Source organism: Zootoca vivipara, chromosome 11, assembly GCF_965207765.1.
Source record: "Zootoca vivipara chromosome 11, rZooViv2.hap1.1, whole genome shotgun sequence".
Lineage (NCBI taxonomy): Eukaryota > Metazoa > Chordata > Lepidosauria > Squamata > Lacertidae > Zootoca > Zootoca vivipara.
In genome coordinates this window covers 1,632,035-1,652,029 of record NC_142594.1, presented here as the reverse complement: position 1 = coordinate 1,652,029, position 19,995 = coordinate 1,632,035, and the positions used below count along the sequence as shown (strand labels likewise).

Genomic DNA, 19,995 nt, shown 5'->3' with positions numbered 1-19,995 from the left:
TTCTGAGGTATTCCAGTGCCACTCGTAACAAATACTTCCACCATAAATCTCATATACTCTCACCTTAAAATCCTTCCTGTTCCGAAATAGGCTTTCCCAACACTTCCTACTGAAGGCAGAAATGGGAAATAAACAAAATGTTTAGAAGACCATGTTTCTTGTTTGGCTGGGTTCCAGTCAGAGCATCCCATCTTGCAAACTGAGCCAGTCCTGGCATTAAACAACCTGATTATCTTCAACACCTTTTATTAAATAATAAATCAGCATTAAGCTTTATGGCATCATGTGCTACCCAGGACAGTCATTTAGTTGGTCAATTTCAGTGCCGCTATAAAACTCTGAGTAATGGGTGTGGAACTGGTGGCAACCCTCGCTATTTATACTCGGCAATACTGTAAATTAAGGTTCCCAAAGATGCATTCAGTTTAAATTTAATAAGAGTTAATATATTCCTATGCTAAATAAGAATGGATTATTTATAACCAACACTCATGGAGAGCCAAGCAGGGAATGCAGCGGGGGGAGGGGGGGCGTCAGAAACAGTTGCATGTGGCAGCTGAGAGATTCTAGTTTCTTTTGAAAAACGGTGAGGATGCAATTTTTAAGCCCATTGCCTTCAGTAATTACAAAAAGCAGAATCATCCACTCAATATATTTCTTCCAGTTGAATGTGTTCCCATCTTGTGGAGAAAATGGAGAATACATAGTATGAAAATACTTGGGGTAAAAAGACTGCAATGGCTTTCGGGAAAGGAAAAGGATAGAAGAAGAAGCACGAATCTTCCTAGAAAATCAGAGAAGTGAATGGTAGTGCTTTGTGTATTCTTCAGTTCCACGCAGGCAAATAAATACTGTGGATGGTGGTGCTAAGGGAAGAGTTCAGCATCTTGGAATCAAAGAATCGTAGAGTTGGAAGGGACCCCGAGGGCCACATGGTCCAAGCCATGGGTCCCCAAACTAAGGCCCGGGGGCCGGATGCGGCCCAATTGCCTTCTAAATCCGGCCTGTGGACAGTCAGCATGTTTTTACATGAGTAGAAGGTGTCCTTTTATTTAAAATGCATCTCTGTGTTATTTTTGGGGCATAGGAATTCATTCATATTTTTTTTCAAAATATAGTCCGGCCCCCCAAAAGGTCTGAGGGACAGTGGACCGGCCCCCTGCTGAAAAAGTTTGCTGACTCCTGGTCCAAGCAATGCAGGAATCCCTGAGAAACCCAAAACCCTGAAATGAAGAGTCCTCTCAGGTCCCCAGCTAGCCTTGTTTGTGGACAGAGTGGACAGAGGACCCCCCTTTTACAGTCCCCAGGGACATTGTCCTGTGCAAGCGCCAGCTGGAGAGTGAAGAAAAACAGGGGTCCATAATTTACTGGTGTTTTTATCTTGTATTTTATTCTGTGAACCGCCCTGAGATCTTATGATAAAGGCATGGGCAAAGCCAAGGAGGAGTGGGGGGGAGTTGCCCCCCCCCATCAAGTAAATCAATAAAAATAACTGAGGTTCTGCCTCCCCTAACACCCCCCCAACCGAAATACTAGCTACGCCCATGGATTAATGGCGGTATATAAATTTAATTAATAAATACAAATAAATCATGCCTTTGTAAGTATTACTCACTGGGGATGGGGAGAATCATTGGTGTAATTACTTTTACTTTTGTGTCCTTTTGCAGTTCTTGTGAGCTGTGCCCTCCCCTTTCTCTGGTGTTTTCTTTTAATTTGTTTGTTTGTTTGTTTGTTTGCTTGCTTGCTTGCTTGCTTGCTTGCTTGCTTGCTTGCTTAGGATGCAAACACGTGTTTTGCTTTAGAAAATCAGTGTCTTCTAGTAAAATAAAAAAGTACCGTTGAAAAGGGGATCTGATTTCCTCAATCCTTTTACTTCCTACCTGCTTCCTCTCCTTTTGTTATCAGTGTGTGAAGTTGTGTTAGTAGTTTTGGAAATGATGCCCCTCCTTGAAAAAGACTTCAGTGTCTCAGGATGAAAAATGAGAAGCCCAGTTCACTCACAAAACAATATCCTGTTGCTCTATAACAGTCTAGCACACTATTCCTCAAGGGGGGGGGGGGTGTCCTTTTCATTCATAACCATTCTAGCTATGTTTTCTTTTTAATTTGTCACTTACACTTTCAACTTGTACATTTAAAAAAATGATAGCATTTAAAGCAAGAGAGGAAGAGCCACCCATGAAAGGGGTCCAAGGAAAGCTGTAATTTTGAAAGGACTGGGCGCATTTAAGTCTGGAAAAGTTTAGGGGTCAGGAGGAGAGATGCTGCCTGTTTCAAATATTTAAATGATTGCTCTGGGGTCTTTTTCTACATCTTCTCTCCATCTGTCCTCAGGGTGGTAGCAGCTATGTTGCATTATTCTTATCTGCAGTGCTTATACCCTCCTGTAACGGAAGTTTTTGAGGGGGTTTACACTACGCTGAAAATAAATAGGCAAGAGCAGTGCTCTTTTCTAGAAAAAGAGGTGCCGGAACTCACCAAGAAGGCCTCCTTTGTTGTCTTATAATGGCACCCACCTGAGAGGTGCCGGAACTGAGTTCCCGTGAGTTCTGGCTGAAAAAAAGCCCTGCCAAAGAGGATCAAATGCATGTACAATCTCTCCCTAAATCTTCAGATGTTCCACCTGCTGCTTTGCTGCTGACTCTTTGGGTCACAGTTGATATCAGAGCAAACAGATCTGTTTCCTGACAGATGTTCTTCCCTCAGAGGAGCTTCTTCACTGAGCTACTGCTGATGTCTCTCACAGCTTCTGGCTGCTGCTGGCAAATGCAAGAGGCCAGGAAGGAGAACAAAGGTGGCTATTAAAGCTTGCCCTTTGTTCCAAGACATCTGAGCTGCCACTCCGCCAGAGTAGGAAATAACCTTTGCTTGGAAATGGCTGCAGGGCTTCCACAGATGGGGCTCTGAGCGATGCCTCACACGCATTTTCCATCTCCTGGTGACAGATCAAGAAGCACGGAGAGATGAGAGGTGCTTATTGTCGCATCCGCCCAGAACCAAGATGTTTTAGAGCTACGCTGCTTGTTATGTTCCCTCACTATTCATTCATTTAAATGCTGCTTCTTGACCAGAGGCCCCCAAAGATGTTAAAGGATAACGCTGGTATAATACTCTTTCGAAACAAACAAATATGAGGCTTTAAAGTCTCCAACTGGCCTTTCTTTTCTTTTCTTCCCTAGCTTCTGTAAAACTTATCAAACAACATGCAGTTCACAAGCCATACAAATTGCTTGACAAGCTTTTCATGCATGACGCAACCAGCTTATTGCTGCTTTAACTGTGTGACTTGAAAAGGGCAGCAGGTTAAAAAAAAACATGGAAACAGCTGCATCCAGTAAGTAGTACTGGTAAAGGCATCTGCTCTTTCAGTCTCTGCAATGATAGTAATTTTCTGAATTTGTATTACATTGCGATAATGTTATATAATTGGACGTGGTAAATACATAGTCCAATATGTTCAGAAGTTTCCACTTATAATCTCAGTGACCCTGTCAGTATTTATCATCCTCGTTGTGCAGCTTGGGGACAGTCCCTTAGCTGCTTGGTCAGTTTGTGGCTTAGGTGGGATTTGAAGCAGGGAATTCTTGTCTCACAGTCCTGGCCTTCTACCCCAGCTCCCTCCCCGTTGGATGAATAAATATCACAATTGGATTTAGCAATAATTCCTATTAATGTGGTGGCAATTTTTAGCTGTTGTTACTGCAGATTATGTTTAACATGCATTGTTTCACACATTAAATCTCTCCCTGCAAGTACAAACCTGGGGGAAGCCTAGAAATAATTCATCCTATACAGTGGTACCTCGGTTTATGAACACAATTGGTTCCAGAAGTCTGTTCATAAACTGAAGCGTTCATAAACCAAAGCGAACTTTCCCATTGAAAGTAATGGAAAGTGGATTCATCCGTTCCAGACAATGAAAAACACCCCCTAAAGCAACAATTTAACACAAATTTTACTGTCTACCAAGACCATTGATACATAAAATGAAGGTAATAATCAATGTACTGTAATACAAAAGAATTAAGACAGTATTGTAGATGAAAAAAAATAAAATTAATTTGTTTTCTTATCTGGACTGATGATAGTCATTGTTTGGATGGGGGCTCAGGGTCCTCTTCTTCGCTTCTGTGGCAGCGGCAGCAGTGGGAGTTCGGCGACGGGGCAGCTGGGCCAGGGCCTCCTCCTTACCCCTCCTTACCCTGCTTTTGCCACTGGGACCCTCCGGCCCCGGATCTCCGGGTGGCCGGGCGATCCTGGCGCGGCGGCGCAGCAGCAGTGGGGGTGTTGTAAGGAGGGGGCTGCAGCCCAAGATAGGAAAAGAGGTGGTAAAGGAACACCTGGCTACTTTTAAATGAATTCAAATCTCCAGGGCCTGATGAGCTGCATTCAAGGGTATTACAGGGGCTTGTGGGTGTAATTTGTCTATTATCTTTGTCCATTATCGTTGAGAATTCTTGGCGAACAGGTGAGGTCCCTGCAGACTGGAGGTGGGCAAATGTTGTCCCCATCTTCAAAAAGAAGAAAAGAGAAAGCCCAGGTAACTACCAACCAGTGAGGTTGACATCGATACCAGGGAAGACCCTAGAACAGATTATAATTAAATGGTGAGCACTTAGAAAAGGGTGCTGTGATTACTAAGACCCAGCAGGGGTTTCTCAAATCAAGTCATGTCACATAAAGCTCACAGTTAAAAGCTTGGTGGGCCAGGGGAATGCTGTAGATACCTTGATTTCAGTAAGGCTTTTTACAAAGTCCCCCATGGTATTCTTGTGAGGAAGCTGGCAAAACATGGGCTGGATGAGGTAACTGTTAGATGGATTTGTAGCTGGTTGACTGACCAAACCCAAAGAGTATTCATTCATGGTTCCTCGTCATGCTGAGAGAAAGTGGCAAGGCTTCTGTCCTGGGGCCATTGTAGTTCAAGATCTTTCTAAATGACTTGGATGAAGGAATTGAGGGGATGCTCATCCAATTTGCAGATGACACCAAACTGAGAGTGGTAGCTACCTTGTTTCTCCGAAAATAAGACGTAGCCATAAAATAAGCCATAGCAGGATTTTTACGCATTCAAGGAATATAAGCCATACCCTGAAAATAAGCCATAGTGATAGGCAGTTTAACCTTTTAGGTTAAACTAGGCATCTCCAAACTCTGGCCCTCCAGATGTTTTGGCCTACAACTCCCATGATCCCTAGCTAACAGGACCAAAGGTCAGGGAAGATGGGAATTGTAGTCCAAAACATCTGGAGGGCTGAAGTTTGGGGGTGCCTGGGTTAAACTGTACCATACTTAATTTTTTAAAAAAATAAGACATCCCCTGAAAATAAGCCATAGTGTGTTTTTTTGAGGAAAAATAAATATAAGATGGTGTCTGATTTTTGGAGAAACGCGGTAATGCTGCAGAAGACAGAATCAGGATTGAAGATTACTTTAACGGATTGGAGAACTGGACCCAAACTAACAAAATGAATTTCGATAGGGACAAATGTCAGGTTCTGCACTTAGGTAAGAAGAACCAGATGCACAAATATAAGATCATGGGATACCTGGCTTACCAGCAGTACAGTCATACCTCGGTTTAAGTATGCTTCGGTTTGAGTACTTTCCGTTTAAGTACTCCGCAGACCCATCTGGAATGGATTAAGCCACTTCCCATTACTTTCAATGGGAAAGTTCGCTTCAGGTTAAGTACAGACTTCTGGAACCAATTGTGCACTTAAACCGAGGTACCACTGTACATGTAAAAAATATCTAGGGGTCTTACAGTATGTTCCCAGGGAACATGTTATGAATCATAAAATATGTAGTTTTATGTATACCCAAAATATAACTATATAAAGTATATACAGAGGGTGTTTTGTATGTACCCCTTAAAATGTAAAGTGTAACTGAAGCAAGCAATATCCTTATAAATGCCTACAGGTTATACTGATCATGAGGCCAAATGTACCCTATAATAATGAAGGGGTTCTTAGGTAGTCAGAAGGGTGCCTCCCTATTAACTGTTCTGCAAAACAGTATTCATGTGAGAGCATCCCAGCTCACATGCTTCATTAAAACATCTTACACTCAGCCTGTTCTAAAAGCAAACAATGTTGATATCTTTCACCGTTGTGATTGATGAAAGTAATGCTGTCAGTAGTAGCAAGGTGTACCTCATGATGAGATACTTTGAAAAGAAGGCAAGGCTTATGAGAAATGATCTTCTGATGATGTATGTGAGGAGCACTGCAAACAGTGGATATCTTTCTGCATTACTGAATCCAGCTGCCACTCCACTATTTCATTAACAATTGTGCTATTCCTTTCCTTTGAAGCACCCAGTGTGTTGGTTGGCATACCAGTAAATGTTGCTTTCTGTTGCCTGCTCTGATTGTGTCATGTCACCTCTAGACATCTGGCTTCTTCCAGACTGATAGGAGGCAGGGGAAAGGTTGATTAAGTTCTCTTCCACTAAAAAAAAAAAGAATGAAATTTGAATGCAAGCTCTTTATTTCATTTATATACCCCTTTCTTCCAGGGCAGGACCTGAGGCCGCTTGCTTCCCAAATTAAACACAGAGCTAAATATTAAAGAGCAATTTAATGAGATACTGTTTTCAAAAACAGCACTTAATCAAAACAACGTAAAGTCGTATAAAAGAACAAGAAAAGGAAGGGAAAATATACAAAACCCACCATTAAAAGACCCTGCCATCAACCACAACAGCCTTCTGGACCGTCTAGAGGGGCTGGGAGCTGGGGGCACTGTCATACAGTGGTTCCGCTCCTTCCTCCTGGGCCATGTCCAGAAAGTGGTGGGGGGATGAGTGTTCAGACCCCTGGACACTCACTTGTGGGGTGCCTCAAGGTTCCATCCTCTCCCCCATGCTTTTTAACAGATTGAGGTTGAATCCTGACAAGACAAAAGTATTGGCTTTGGGGGACAGGGGGCGGGCAGGTGTGGAGGACTCCTTGGTCCTGAATGGGGTAACTGTGCCCCTGAAGGACTAGGTGTGCAACTTGGGAGTCATTTTGGACTCACAGCTGTCCATGGAAGCGCAGGTCAATTCTGTGTCCAGGGCAACTGTTTACCTACCTGCCCACAGACTGTCTCGCCAGAGTGGTACATGCTCTAGTTATCCCCTGCTTGGACTACTGCAGTGTGCTCTATGTGGGGCTACCTTGAAGGTGACCCAGGAACTACAACTAATCCAGAATGTGGCAGCTAGACTGGTGACTGTGAGTGGCCACTAAGATCATATAACACCGGTCCTAAAAGACCTACATTGGCTCCCAGTACGTTTCTGATCACAATTCGAAGTGTTGGTGCTTCGAACAATTTGAAGTGGTATGTGCTTTCATACACAAAAACAGGTGTGTATGTGAGCCATTGTCTTCTGCCCCTCAAGCATTTTCTTCAACAAGGCAATCCATTGTCTTCTTTCCTTCACTGTTACTTTTTGGTGATAGTTTTACTCAGAGTAGACCTGTTGCTATGAATGGATCTGGTCATTAATTTCATCAGGTCTCCTCTGAGTGAAACTTAGAATACCACCTTAGATATGCCTAATAAGCATTGGGAAGAGCTAAGAATATAGGAATGTAGGAATCAAGTCTGAGTGATTCCATCAGATCCCCTTCCCTTACAGGAATAAAACTGAATTGATTTCCAACAGCAACTCGCAGGTGTCAGATTTTGCAAAGCTCATTTCATAAATGAGATTATGTGTATTCTTATCTGTCTCAGAATCTCAATTGCTTGCATTGTTCACACAGCCAACAAACTCCCTGACTTTTGGGTTTCAGTTACTCTAAATACATAATGGCGGAAGTTTATAACTGGCCTTGCAATCAGTAGACATTTGTTGCTTGGGAGAAAGATAAAATAGCCCCTTATCTTCCATATGAAAATCTATCCTAGATTGTTCTGCGTACCATAACTCAAATCAGAGCCAGTTTGGGGGAAGTGTGCCACGTTCTGTGATAGCTCATTTGGCTCACGTTCTGAGATCTAATGGCAGTTTCTGGCACTTCTTGAATTGTTCATCTGTCCTGTGTGATAGAACTGATCACTTTTTCTGAATTGTATTAAGACCTTGGCCTCAGTTGTGTTTTGTCCCATTCTCAGCAATATGTTAAAACACTACCCACCTGGTGGATTTGTAGCTTAAACTTAAAATCCTAAACTGCATAAAGCCCCTGGGATTGTTAACTATTTTTAAGGAAGGGCAATCTGATCTTTGTTATAAAGAAATAATTGCTTTTCTTTTAGTAGCAGCATGCCTACTAGGGGCACAGAATTGCAAGGGATTGGAACATCTGTGTGTCTCTCGTTGGAAGCAGAATGTAGGTCCGTTGCCGTATCAGCAAAATTACCGTAACAAAGAGATTACATACATTGACTGGTACAAATGATGTAGATGATTTTGTTGAAATATGGCATCCTTTTATAAAATACTTTACTGATAACCCTGAAGACTGGTAACTACTGAAACCACAGATTGGATTTTGACAAACAACTAGATTGATCAATCCTGGATGGGAGAAGGGAGTAGGCTGGGATTTTGTTTTTGTATATTTTTATCTTTTTTGTAATTGTTATATTATATCTTGAAAATGAATAGAACCATATATATATATATATATATATATATATATATATATATATTAAAAAATGTAGACTTCTAAAGAAACATAGACACATGAAGAGTGCTGTAGTCTATTTGGAATTTAAAACCTGGCCCTTCTCAGCTCCATTTTTTATTTCTTCTGACTAGAAGTAACTCATAGCTCAAAAAGAGCACTGGGACACCAATGCATCTTCCTTGTTTCTTATGTCTCTACAGAGAATTATTGGAACGCAGCCTCATTTATTACTCCATCTTCATATCTCCACTTCTCCACCTTTCAAGGCGAAACTAGTGCTGACATTTCTTTCTACTTCAAAACATCAGCAGCTGATGGAGTGTTTCTTGAAAATCTGGGGAATACAGACTTCATCAAACTTGAGTTGAAATGTGAGTATTTTCACAGCATTAATGGCATGTTAGGCAAAGGTAAGGCATTGGGCATCTAGCATCTTCTGTAAAACTAGCTTGTCAATCCTACTTCTTTTCAGAGTAGATGCGTTGAAATTAATGGTCCTATGTTAGTCACTTCCATAAACTTCAGTGAAGGTCCTCTGAACAGGGCTAGCATTGGACTCAACCCAATGTTGCAGAAGAGAAAGTGACGGCGTGTCCCTCATCTGCTCCAAAATGAGTTTTGTCTTAAAGTTAATGGCTACAGTCCAATATGGAATTTTATGTGCTTAAACTTGAGTGCAGCTAATGAATCTTGACAGATTCCTTCACTTTTTAAATTACATTTATATGTAATTTAAGGGGCTTGAGATATATGTTTCCCTTTCCTTCTTTAATCCACACAACAACCTATGAGGTAGGTTCAACCCATGAGAGATGCCTTTGGGCCAATAACTGTACACTTCATAACTCAGTTGAAGGTTGAACCTGGGTCCAGCATGCTATCTCAGTTCCTGCTTGACACCCCAGTGTTTTAGGGCAAACTAAATTTTAGAATACACAGAGGAATTATACCAGACAGATATGGAGGTCTGGTACACCCCAGGTAGTGTGGTTGCTGACCTTGAGCCAGACATCCTTGAGAATGAAGTCAAATGGGCCTTCGAAAGCACTGCTAATAACAAGGCCACTGGAAGTGATGATATTCCAGCTGAACTATTTAAAATTTTAAAAGATGATGCTGTCAAGCTACTACACTCAATATGCCAGCAAGTTTGGAAAACTCAGCAGTGGCCAGAGGATTGGAGAAGATCAGTCTACATCCCAATCCCAAAGAAGGGCAGTGCCAAAGAATGCTCCAACTACCGCACAATTACGCTCATTTCACACGCTAGCAAGGTTATGCTTAAAATTCTACAAGGCAGGCTTAGGCAGTATGTGGACCGAGAACTCCCAGAAGTGCAAGTTGGATTTCGAAGGGGCAGAGGAACCAGAGACCAAATTGCAAACATGTGCTGGATTATGGAGAAAGCTAGAGAGTTCCAGAAAAACATCTACTTCTGCTTTATTGACTACGCAAATCATTTGTCTGTGTCGACCACAGCAAACTATGGCAAGTTCTTAAAGAAATGGGAGTGCCTGATCACCTCATCTGTCTCCTGAGAAATCTCTATGTGGGACAAGAAGCTACAGTTAGAACTGGATATGGAATAACTGATTGTTTCAAAATTGGGAAAGGAGTACGACAAGGCTGTATATTGTCTCCCTGCTTATTTAACTGGAATTAAGATTGCCGGAAGAAATATCAACAAGATATGCCGATGACACAACCTTGATGGCAGAAAGTGAGGAGTAATTAAAGAACCTTTTAATGAGGGTGAAAGAGGAGAGCGCAAAATATGGTCTGAAGCTCAACATCAGAATTCATCATCTGGGTTGGGGAGGCCTCCTTTGTTTGGGTGGGTTGCAGCCTAAGTTAGGGGGTCCCCCCCAATTTTAGTCAGTTTCCTATTTGCTGTGTGTGTGTGTGTGTGTGTGTGTCTGTGTCTGTGTCTGTGTCTGTGTCTGTGTGTTTTATATCTGTAAACTGTCTGGAGACTATGATAATCCTTATATTAATCCCTGCTAGTCCAAGCAACTCATCTCAGGGTCTAGTAGTAACTGGGAACATAGTCACATAACAACACAACCCAATTGCACCAAATCTTCAATACACCTTTCCCCTGCATTGCTTTTGCCCACATTTCTAGGAGAGCAGGTTTAGGGCAGGGGTGGCCAACTCCCAAGAGACTGCGATCTACTCACAAAATTAAAAACTGGCAGTGACCTACCCCCTACAGATCGCTGGGGAAACAAACGGCCTTACTGAGTAAACTCCGTCTTCTGCTCTGCAGATTGTGCAACAATGGAGGGTGGGGCAAGGGGGCGGGGTGTGTGTTCTATTTTACCACGCTAAGGAAAGGGACTCAGTGATTTGGTAAACCGCACTCTACCAAAACCTACCAGGGATCTACCAGTAGATTGCGGTGTGGAAGGCATTGAGGCGTCGCTCCTGACTGTTGTAAGTTGCCCACGACTCACTTCCATTAACGGCATGATCAACATGCAAGGCTGGTAGACCTTCATCTTAGTATTGGACATCACATTCTCCAGACCCTTTTGGAGAAGCAAACCATTGCCGTAACTGCCTGGTCAAAACGCTTGTCCAGCTCAGCATTGATGGAGAGGTTGCTGGTTATGGTGGAACCCCGGGAGACAAACCACCACAAGTGTGTGGGCACCGTTGCTGATGCATGGAGGGCTGGCAACATTCTGACTTTGGTCATCATCAGGCTGGTGGCAAGGCCAAACTTCCTGCAGGCTTGGGCAAAAGGGTTGGTGAGGCTCTGTAGAGCTTCCTTGGAGTGTGCAGTCACGGTTGTGTCTCCTGCAAATGACATCTGTCAGATAAGTCTTGGCGTAGAGACGTGCCAGGTTGAACAGACCCCTGTTGCTCCTTGTATGGATGTACATACCATCTTCAGTCGAGCTGGAGGCATATGAGAGCAACAGGGAGAAGAGTATGCCAAAGAGGGTTGAGGCGAGAACACGGCCCTGTTTCACACCGCTTTTGATAAGGAAGGCGTCTAAGAATGAGCCATCATAGTGGAAGGTGCCCAAGACTTCTGTTGACAGAGAGATCAAGGGGCCTGCATGCATATACAAACCAGCTCCAGGAGTCATGAGTATGTTGCTTCACATGGTGAGTTGATTACTTCTGCTTGAAAGTGTGATTGCTCTTTGAAGATGAAGTTGTTGTGCCCTCTGAGCTGTAGAGCGGCATCTCCCAGATTAAGAAAAGTTTTCTTGGCAGAAGTCAAAGGGATAAACTTGCAGTTGCAGACAAAGCGTTTCCTTCCTGATGAGGCTCTTTCATTTTGTGTATATATTCTAAGGTTCATGTATGTAGACAGGCAGAATACAGTAATACGGTAGAGCAAAATTTGGTGAAATTTCAGTTTGGGGGGATTTATTTTACAGATGATGCCCTCTGTGAAAAGATACCTATGAAAATAAGTTGTTTGGGTAGTAGGAACCACGTTGTGGGCCTGCCTGCCGAACAATTTATCTGATCCCTGGCAGGAAATCTTAATAGAGATCTATATAATGCCCCAACAATGCTCCTTAACTGGGAAGCCCCTTTAGCTAAGATGGTGTTGGTTTTATTTTGTAGCCCTTCCATTCAGGCATCTACTTGTGTGGCAAAGTACAATTTTGAGAACCTAAACCTGTGGCCCTCTAGGTGTGGTTGGACTGCAACTCTTCTCATCCCTGACCAGTGACCATGTTTGCTGGGGCTGATGGGAGTTGGAGTTCTCAAGGGCTGCGTGCTCCCCAGTTCCCCCCACCGCCCACCACCCTCACTCCCTGCTTGGAGAATACTGTGGTTCATGAGAGTTCAGAGAATACATCCCTGGCTAACATTCCCTATAGAGATGAATGTGAATGGAATGGTTCTTTTGAGGTAAGATCCAAGTTGCGTAGATTTCCCAACTGACTTTCCCATTTTTTTATTGCCTAGTCCAGCAGGTGATCATTTAGCTGGTAGTTCAGAGCAAATAACATTCATAAAACTTTCCAGAGGCAATAAGGAGTTTGGTCTAAGAGAAAATCAATAGTAAACGGTTGATAACACCACTGGTATTTATAAATGTAAATTTACAATTCTCTGCCTTGGAGAATAATAACATGGGAAGCAATATATCCCACACAATGGAGATTCACATTTTATATGATCAGATTTGATAGGTCTCTGGAAAGCATTTGATAAAGCCTCTAGAATATTGTAATAGTGGCCATCCTTTTCTCTTCTCTTGAGCATCATTCTTGAGTCCCTTACTGCATATTCATATACTTTTTGTAAGAATCCAACATATACATTAGATATTAAAGATATGAAGAAAATATGATTGCTCACTCTCTGGAGCCAACAGGAGAGTAGAATAGGGCCTGGCTAAATGTGAGCCCCACCTGTGGAACTGGACAAGATATTTTATGTGAAACAGAAAAGCAGGTTTTATTTAATCTTTGCAGCCACTGAACAGTGGGAATCCAATACAGCCTGGTTGCTGAAGCTGCAGACCTATAAATGGGAGAAAGCTCTATTCTGAATAGACATGGACAGGATTGCATTGCGAAAGTGTTTAATGCTCAGTAGTCATGGCTTCTTAGGCCATATTTCAACAAGCTGGCTTTTTGCAGTGTGCACAATGTGGCCGCAGCAGCTACTCTGCTATGGACCCCTTCACAGGGAATGATGCATGGGAAGGAAAGGGCATCGGACATGAACTTGAAATCAGTACTTAGAATAAGACATTAATTTTTAGTTCAACAATTTCTTGTTGAATTTTTGCCTCTTTTGATTTCCAATTCCCCACTGCTCTCCTGTTTTCAGTTATTTTCTCTACCGCTCATTTTTGGCATCTGCAGCAGCCGATCGGGGCGCCTTTTCTCCCACAACATGCCTATATAAGCCTAGTTTAAAAGGAGAAATCGGAAGCTCCCAACCTTTCTTTTCTTTTCTTTTCTTTTTACAGTATTTCACGTGGGGGGAGGACAAAGGTGGCATCTCCCCCTGCTCACTCATTCACCAACCACCCCCCTCCACAGCTCACTCAGTGAGAAGGCAGTGCTTGGGAAGCGGCGGGGGGGGGGGCGTGATTGCATAGCTAGAGGAGCCTTAGAAAAAAGTTCTCACCCATGCCAATGGGGACCTCTTCTCTGAGGCTCCTAGCCTAGCAGTTGTGGTGAGGGAGTAAATAAATAAGCCCCCTTCCTGTGTGCTGCCTACCCTGCCAGTAAGCCCACACCTTTACTTGCAGAATAACTCATTAAAGAGACATTGTTTGGATTACTGTGATGCACTCTACTTGGGGCTGCCTTTCAAAAGTGCTCAAAAACGTCAACTTGAGCTTTTTTAAAAGTTTGGTTTTTATTCCGGATGTATGGCAACCCAGGTGGTTTTTATTCCGGATGTATGGCAACCCAGGTGGCGCTGTGGGCTAAACCACTGAGCCTAGGGCTTGCTGATCAGAAGGTTGGCGGTTCGAATCCCTGCAACGGGTGAGCCCCCTCTGCTTGGTCCCCGCTCCTGCCCACCTAGCAGTTCGAAAGCACATCAAAGTGCAAGTAGATAAATAGGGACCGCTCTGGGGGGAAGGTGAACGACGTTTCCGTGCGCTGCTCTGGTTCGCCAGAAGCAGCTTTGTCATGCTGGCCACATGACCCAGAAGCTGTCTGCGGACAAATGCCGGCTCCCTTGGCCTATGAGCGCCGCAACCCCAGAGTCGGACACGACTGGACCTGATGGTCAGGGGCCCTTTACCTTTACCTATGGCAACCCTGGGCTCAAAAAGCTTCAGCCAGATTGCTGACCGGGGCTAGTTACAGGGAGCAGGTGACTCTTTTGTTAGAAGTTAGAACAAGCTTTATTGCATTGCTGTGAACAGTAAAAATCGATTGAAAATGAGGTAGAATTATTTAAATTGAAATTAAGAATGGATTTGTGATGGAGTTAAAGACAAAGGGAAAGATCAACCAAGATGGAGTCGATCGTCTAAATAGGAAGGAATTTTCCAGCACCCTTTGCCCCCTATCTCCTGTTCGTCTGTGGTTAAGAGAACTATGAAAACAAAGTATTCTCGAGCCTTCCAGGAGGCTGTGCTGAACTATCTACAAATATGGGAGGACATTTACAAGGAACGGCAACATCCTAATTTATCATCAGTAGAGGCTGAAGTCCAAGTTCAGGATTTAGAGGACAATTTGGATTTTGAGATTTTTGACTCTGAGACTGTGTGTGAGGAGAAACAACCTGAGGAGAATTTTGAAGGCGACTTGGACTACAAAAAATATATTTTGGATGAAGCAAAGCATGGATTTCAAAAGGAAGAAAAACAAGAAAAGCAAGAAAACGAGAAGCAAAGGGACGTGAAGATTAATGGAATTGAAGATCCTGGAGGAGTTAATATGTGGAGTGGTGTTACTCAGGGATGGGAAGGACAGGGGCAGGGGGGATTAAAGGCCTGGAGATGGAATTGGGAAAGAACTGGTGTGGGGTGAAAATTTTAGTTAAAAGGTGTTTTTTTTGGCTTTGAACGACGGTCTTCGAAATCTTGGCTTGTTAACGGAAATGCTGAGCCAATTGGGGGAAAAGACATAGGGAGAGGGGAAGGAGAGTGTAATAAAGTATATGGTTAAGATTTAGTGTAGAGATTTGATGTTAAGGGGGGGGAACTGAGTTTTCTGGAGGGAGTTAGAAGAATGGCTGAGGAAAGAAATTTTTTTTGGTAGTTTAATATTAATTTCTGTGAGTCCAGATAGGTGTCTGGGCAGAGAGCTGCCTACCCTCCTCTCTTTACTTGGAGACACCCAGTGGCAGGGGGTGCTCGGAGGGGAGAGGAGGGGGTGGAAGGAAACCCAGACACAAGAAATGGAACCTTGGAAGTGCTGTGCCCTGCAGGTCCCTCTTGTGGCAGAAGGGGACCTGTGGGAGGGCAGCATGGAAAAGGAGGAGGATTGAGTCAATATTATAAGAATAAGATTTTGAATTGGAATAGAAAACCCGCCACAATTAGTTAGAGAAGTTAGGAAAACCAGGAGGAAGAGTATCGAGGAAGTCACAATTATAATGTTAAGACAATAAGAACTTGGGAATTCATTTTTTCCCTACTGTTGTGTGTGTTTGTTTAAGTGTGTTTTTTTTTTGAAAGAGCTGGGGGGGAAACCAACTCTCAGAGCTCCTCCATCCCTGTCCCTTCAGTGGCAGGGAGGGGATAAGGGGGGAGGAGGGAGGGGGGAGGTCAAACCCAACTTATAATGGACCCCCTTTGATTCTGAAGGCCCACGGGTCCTACTGGTGGCAGAAGTGGACGGGTGGGTGGAGGGAAATTGAAGGGACAGTGTTATATTGTATGTTTTGTGTGTCTTGTTTGTATAAAAACTAATAAAAACTATTATAAAAAAAAGAAGAAGCTTTATTTGGCTGATTGCAGCCTCTGGGAGCTTGTAAACAGGGCTGCTTGCTTTGCTGGAGGAGAAGGCACAGCAACATGAGGCCCGCCTATCCATGTTTCAAGCTACTGGGGGAAATGAGGGGTATTTGCTAGAGCAGAGTGGGGCAGAGAGAAGGAATATCACCCATTGCAGGAGACAAACCCCTGGAGGAATGTGACACACAGAAGCAGGACTGTCAGGAGCTTACTGCAGAATCCGGGACCGGCAGCCGTGTGACACCGGAAGTTGCATCGACGCAACTTCCGGTGTCGCTCTGCCCATCTATGGGCACAAAAAATGGCCGCTGCCGACACCGGAAGTCGCGTCTATGCACTTCCGGACATGCGTAAATGCAACTTTTGAAGCCAGCAGTGGCCATTTTGGTGCCCATAGAAGGGCAAATCAGGGGGGGAAATGGCTGCCGGCAGGAGAAAATAACGGAGAAAAACGGGAGACGATATGATACGGAAAAGGTAAGTAAAAACGGGGGTTTCCCAGGGAAAACGGGGTACTTGGCAGCTATGGTCAGGAGACATGCTGTGTCACTGCAGCTGCAAAATCAATTCCATGCCCTCACTTTGGACACCAAGGAGCCAGGACAGCAGTTGCAGACTTCAGAATACACTAAGGTGGCTGTGGAAGGTACAATGCACAGAACAATTCCTGCCTCCCCACAGAGGACAAAGAAGAAGAGGAGGAGGAGGAGGAGGAGGAGGAGGAGGAGTTTGGATTTGATATCCCACTTTATCACTACCCGAAGGAGTCTCAAAGCGGCTAAAATTCTCCTTTCCCTTCCTCCCCCACAACAGACACCCTGTGAGGTGGGTGGGGCTGAGAGACTTCAAAGAAGTGTGACTAGGCCAAGGTCACCCAGCAGCTGCATGTGGAGGAGCGGAGACGCGAACCCGGTTCACCAGCTTAAGAGGCCACCGCTCTTAACGGTGACCTTCAATCATCTTGGTTGCCCTTCTCAGCACACATTCCAGCTTGTCAACATCCTTCTTAAACTGTGGTGCCCAGAACAGTATTCCAAGTGTGGTCTGACTAAGACAGAATAGAGTGGGATTATGACTTCCCTTGATCTGGATCTGGACACTAAACAATACTTCTGTTGATGCAACCTAGAGGAGCATTAGGTTTTTAGCTGCTGCATCACACTGTTGACTCATCTTAAGCTTGTGGTCCACCAAGACCTCCTAGATCCTTTTCACATGTACTACCAGCAAGCCAGGTGTCCCCCATCTTATATTTGTGCATCTGGTTTCCCTGCCTAAGTGCAGAACGTGACATTTTTCCCTGCTGAAATTCATTTTGTTAGTTTGGGCCCAGTTCTCCAATCCGTTAGGTCATCTTCAATCCTGAATCCATATTCTGCAGCATTAGCTACCCTCCCAGTTTGGTGTCTTCTGCAAATTGGATGAGCACCCCCTCAATTCCTTCATGCAAGTTGTTTATAAAGATGTTGAACAGCAACAGTCTAGGACAGAACTCTGTGGCACCTCACTTGTCACGTTTTTCATGAAGAACCATTAAGAAGTACACTTTGGGTTCAATGAGTCAATCAGCTACAAATCTGCCTTACAGTTACCTCGTTCAACCCACATTTTACCAGCTTCTTTGCCAGGACATCATGGGAGTCTTTGTCAAAAGCCTTACTGTAATCAAGATAACAGCATCCCCCCCCATCCACCAAACTTGTAAGTCCATAAAAAAAAATGAGGTTTATCTGGCATGACTGTTAAAGCTTTTGTATTTATATATGATTTTAATTCTATAAATGTTTAATTGTTTTTAATGATTCTACCTCTGTGTTCTTAGCTGTTCCAATTTTATCTGTAAACGGAAAGCCAGGGTAAAAAATAAGTATGTAATACAGTAATAACTATAGCTAAAGGTAAAGGTATGCAGGTGGCGCTGTGGGTTAAACCACAGAGTCTAGGGCTTGCTGATCAGAAGGTCGGCAGTTCGAATCCCTGCAACGGGGTGAGCTCCCTCTGCTTGGTCCCAGCTCCTGCCAACCTAGCAGTTCGAAAGCACGTCAAAGTGCAAGTAGATAGGTACCACTACAGCGGGAAGGTAAACGGTGTTTCCGTGTGCTGCTCTGGTTCGCCAGAAGTGGCTTTGTCATGCTGGCCACATGACCTGGAAGCTGTACGCCGGCTCCCTTGGCCAATAAAGCAATATGAGCGCCGCAACCCCAGAATCGGTCACGACTGGACCTAGCTGGATGCTAATTTAAGCAAACACCTAGGACTCTGCTACATTAGTCAAGAAACAGTGTTTTGAGTGCGTTATAAACCTGTAACACCAGATGGCACCAGAGAGCAAATAAGTTCTAAGTGATTTTCCATAGCTTTTTTTCTTTTGTTTAATCTCTGATTTATTTATAGCGTTTATTAAATCTCTGACTTATTTATAGCATTTTTTCCACCCCTATTGGTTTTACAGATCTTCATTGCACATTGCTTCCTAGCACAAGGTTACATCTTCCTCCTTCTTTCCTTTGTTCTCTCTGCATCTAGGAGCACCAGCACTTCAAGTTATTTATTGTTTAAGTGGGGGCCCTTTGGCTCTCCCAGTGTTGCTGAAGTACAGCTCCCACCATCTCTAGCCATTGGCCATGCTTGCTAGGGCGGATTCTTGAGGCAGTTCAGCCACCTCTGATTTATAAGACCACTCCATGGTCTTTAAAAGGTGTTTTCTTTATTCTAATTGAGAATTAAATCTCTGTTGCAACTTAAATGTAACAGTTAATTGTAAACTATAGTTTCCATGTTGGTTTCAGTAGCATTTATGTAAAGCAGAATCCCCCCCCCAAAAAAAAGAAACCCAAACCAAACCAAACACCTTTATCGTTTTCTCCTCAGCTGCAACAGATGTCTCTTTTTCGTTTGATGTTGGAAATGGCCCTGTGGAGATCAATGTGAGGTCGCCTAGTCCACTCAATGATGACCAGTGGCATTGGGTCACTGCGGAGCGGAATGTCCAGGAGGCCAGCCTGCAGGTGGACCAGCTGCCCAAAGAGACCCGGAAGGCTCCCACGGAAGGACACACCCGCCTGGAGCTCTACAGCCAGCTCTACGTTGGTAAGAGGGTGCTCTGAGGGGCTAAGCTACCAAAGGACTGTTGAGATTAGTTTGCTTTCTTTGTAATCTACTATGAAAAGTCTTAATAACATCTTATGGTGTTTTTTTAAAAAAAAAAAAAGCCAAAGAGCAGAATGACAGTGTGTTGTGAGAATGCCTTGATGTTGTGAGACAGCCCAATGGTTGCCACAGAGGTCACACAATCCCCAGCTGACACACTGGGCATTGCCTTGCCCTGAATGCTGGGAAGGGGCTCTCCAGCCTCATCTCCAAGATTACCTCCATCGGCTCACTGAGTGGTGGGATGGGCTGAACATCAGCAGCATTTAGTTCTGTCACTCAGCTTCAACTCCCGAAATAAACCCTCAAATCCAGTCCCAGATTGGACTGTAGTCCTGATGAGAGAGATTGAATTTTTATGGGCAATGGCAACATACACACACACACCAGTCTGCGCTGGTGCTACATCCAGAACTCTGGCGTGCTGAGAATGAAGGGGGTCGTCTGGTAAATGGGTGCACTGAATGAATGAGGAGGCTGGAGGGGGGCACTGGTAGTTGCTTATAAGGTAAAGGGACCCCCTGACCATTAGGTCAAGTCGTGACCGAATCTGGGCGCTCATCTTGCGTTATTATTATTATTATATTATTATTATTATTATTATTATTATTATTATTATTACCCCGCCCATCTGGCCAGGCTTCCCCAGCCACTCTGGGCGGCTTCCAACAGAAAAATAAAACACAATAATCTATTAAACATTAAAATTCTCCCTGAACAGGGCTGCCTTCAGATGTCTTCTAAAAGTCTGGTAGTTGTTTTCCTCTTTGGCATCTGTTGGGAGGGCGTTCCACAGGGCAGGCGCCA

The 19,995-nt window shown here is 43.9% G+C and overlaps 1 protein-coding gene across 1 annotated transcript in view; it reads left to right on the top strand.

Annotated features, from left to right (window-relative positions):
- Positions 1–19,995, top strand: part of CNTNAP2 (contactin associated protein 2) — an 836,988-nt gene that overhangs the window by 755,802 nt on the left and 61,191 nt on the right. The window contains exons 16-17 of the mRNA XM_035101355.3: positions 8,834–9,004; positions 18,910–19,128. Of these exons, the coding sequence (XP_034957246.3) occupies positions 8,834–9,004; positions 18,910–19,128 (390 nt within the window). The remainder of the gene's footprint in view (positions 1–8,833; positions 9,005–18,909; positions 19,129–19,995) is intronic.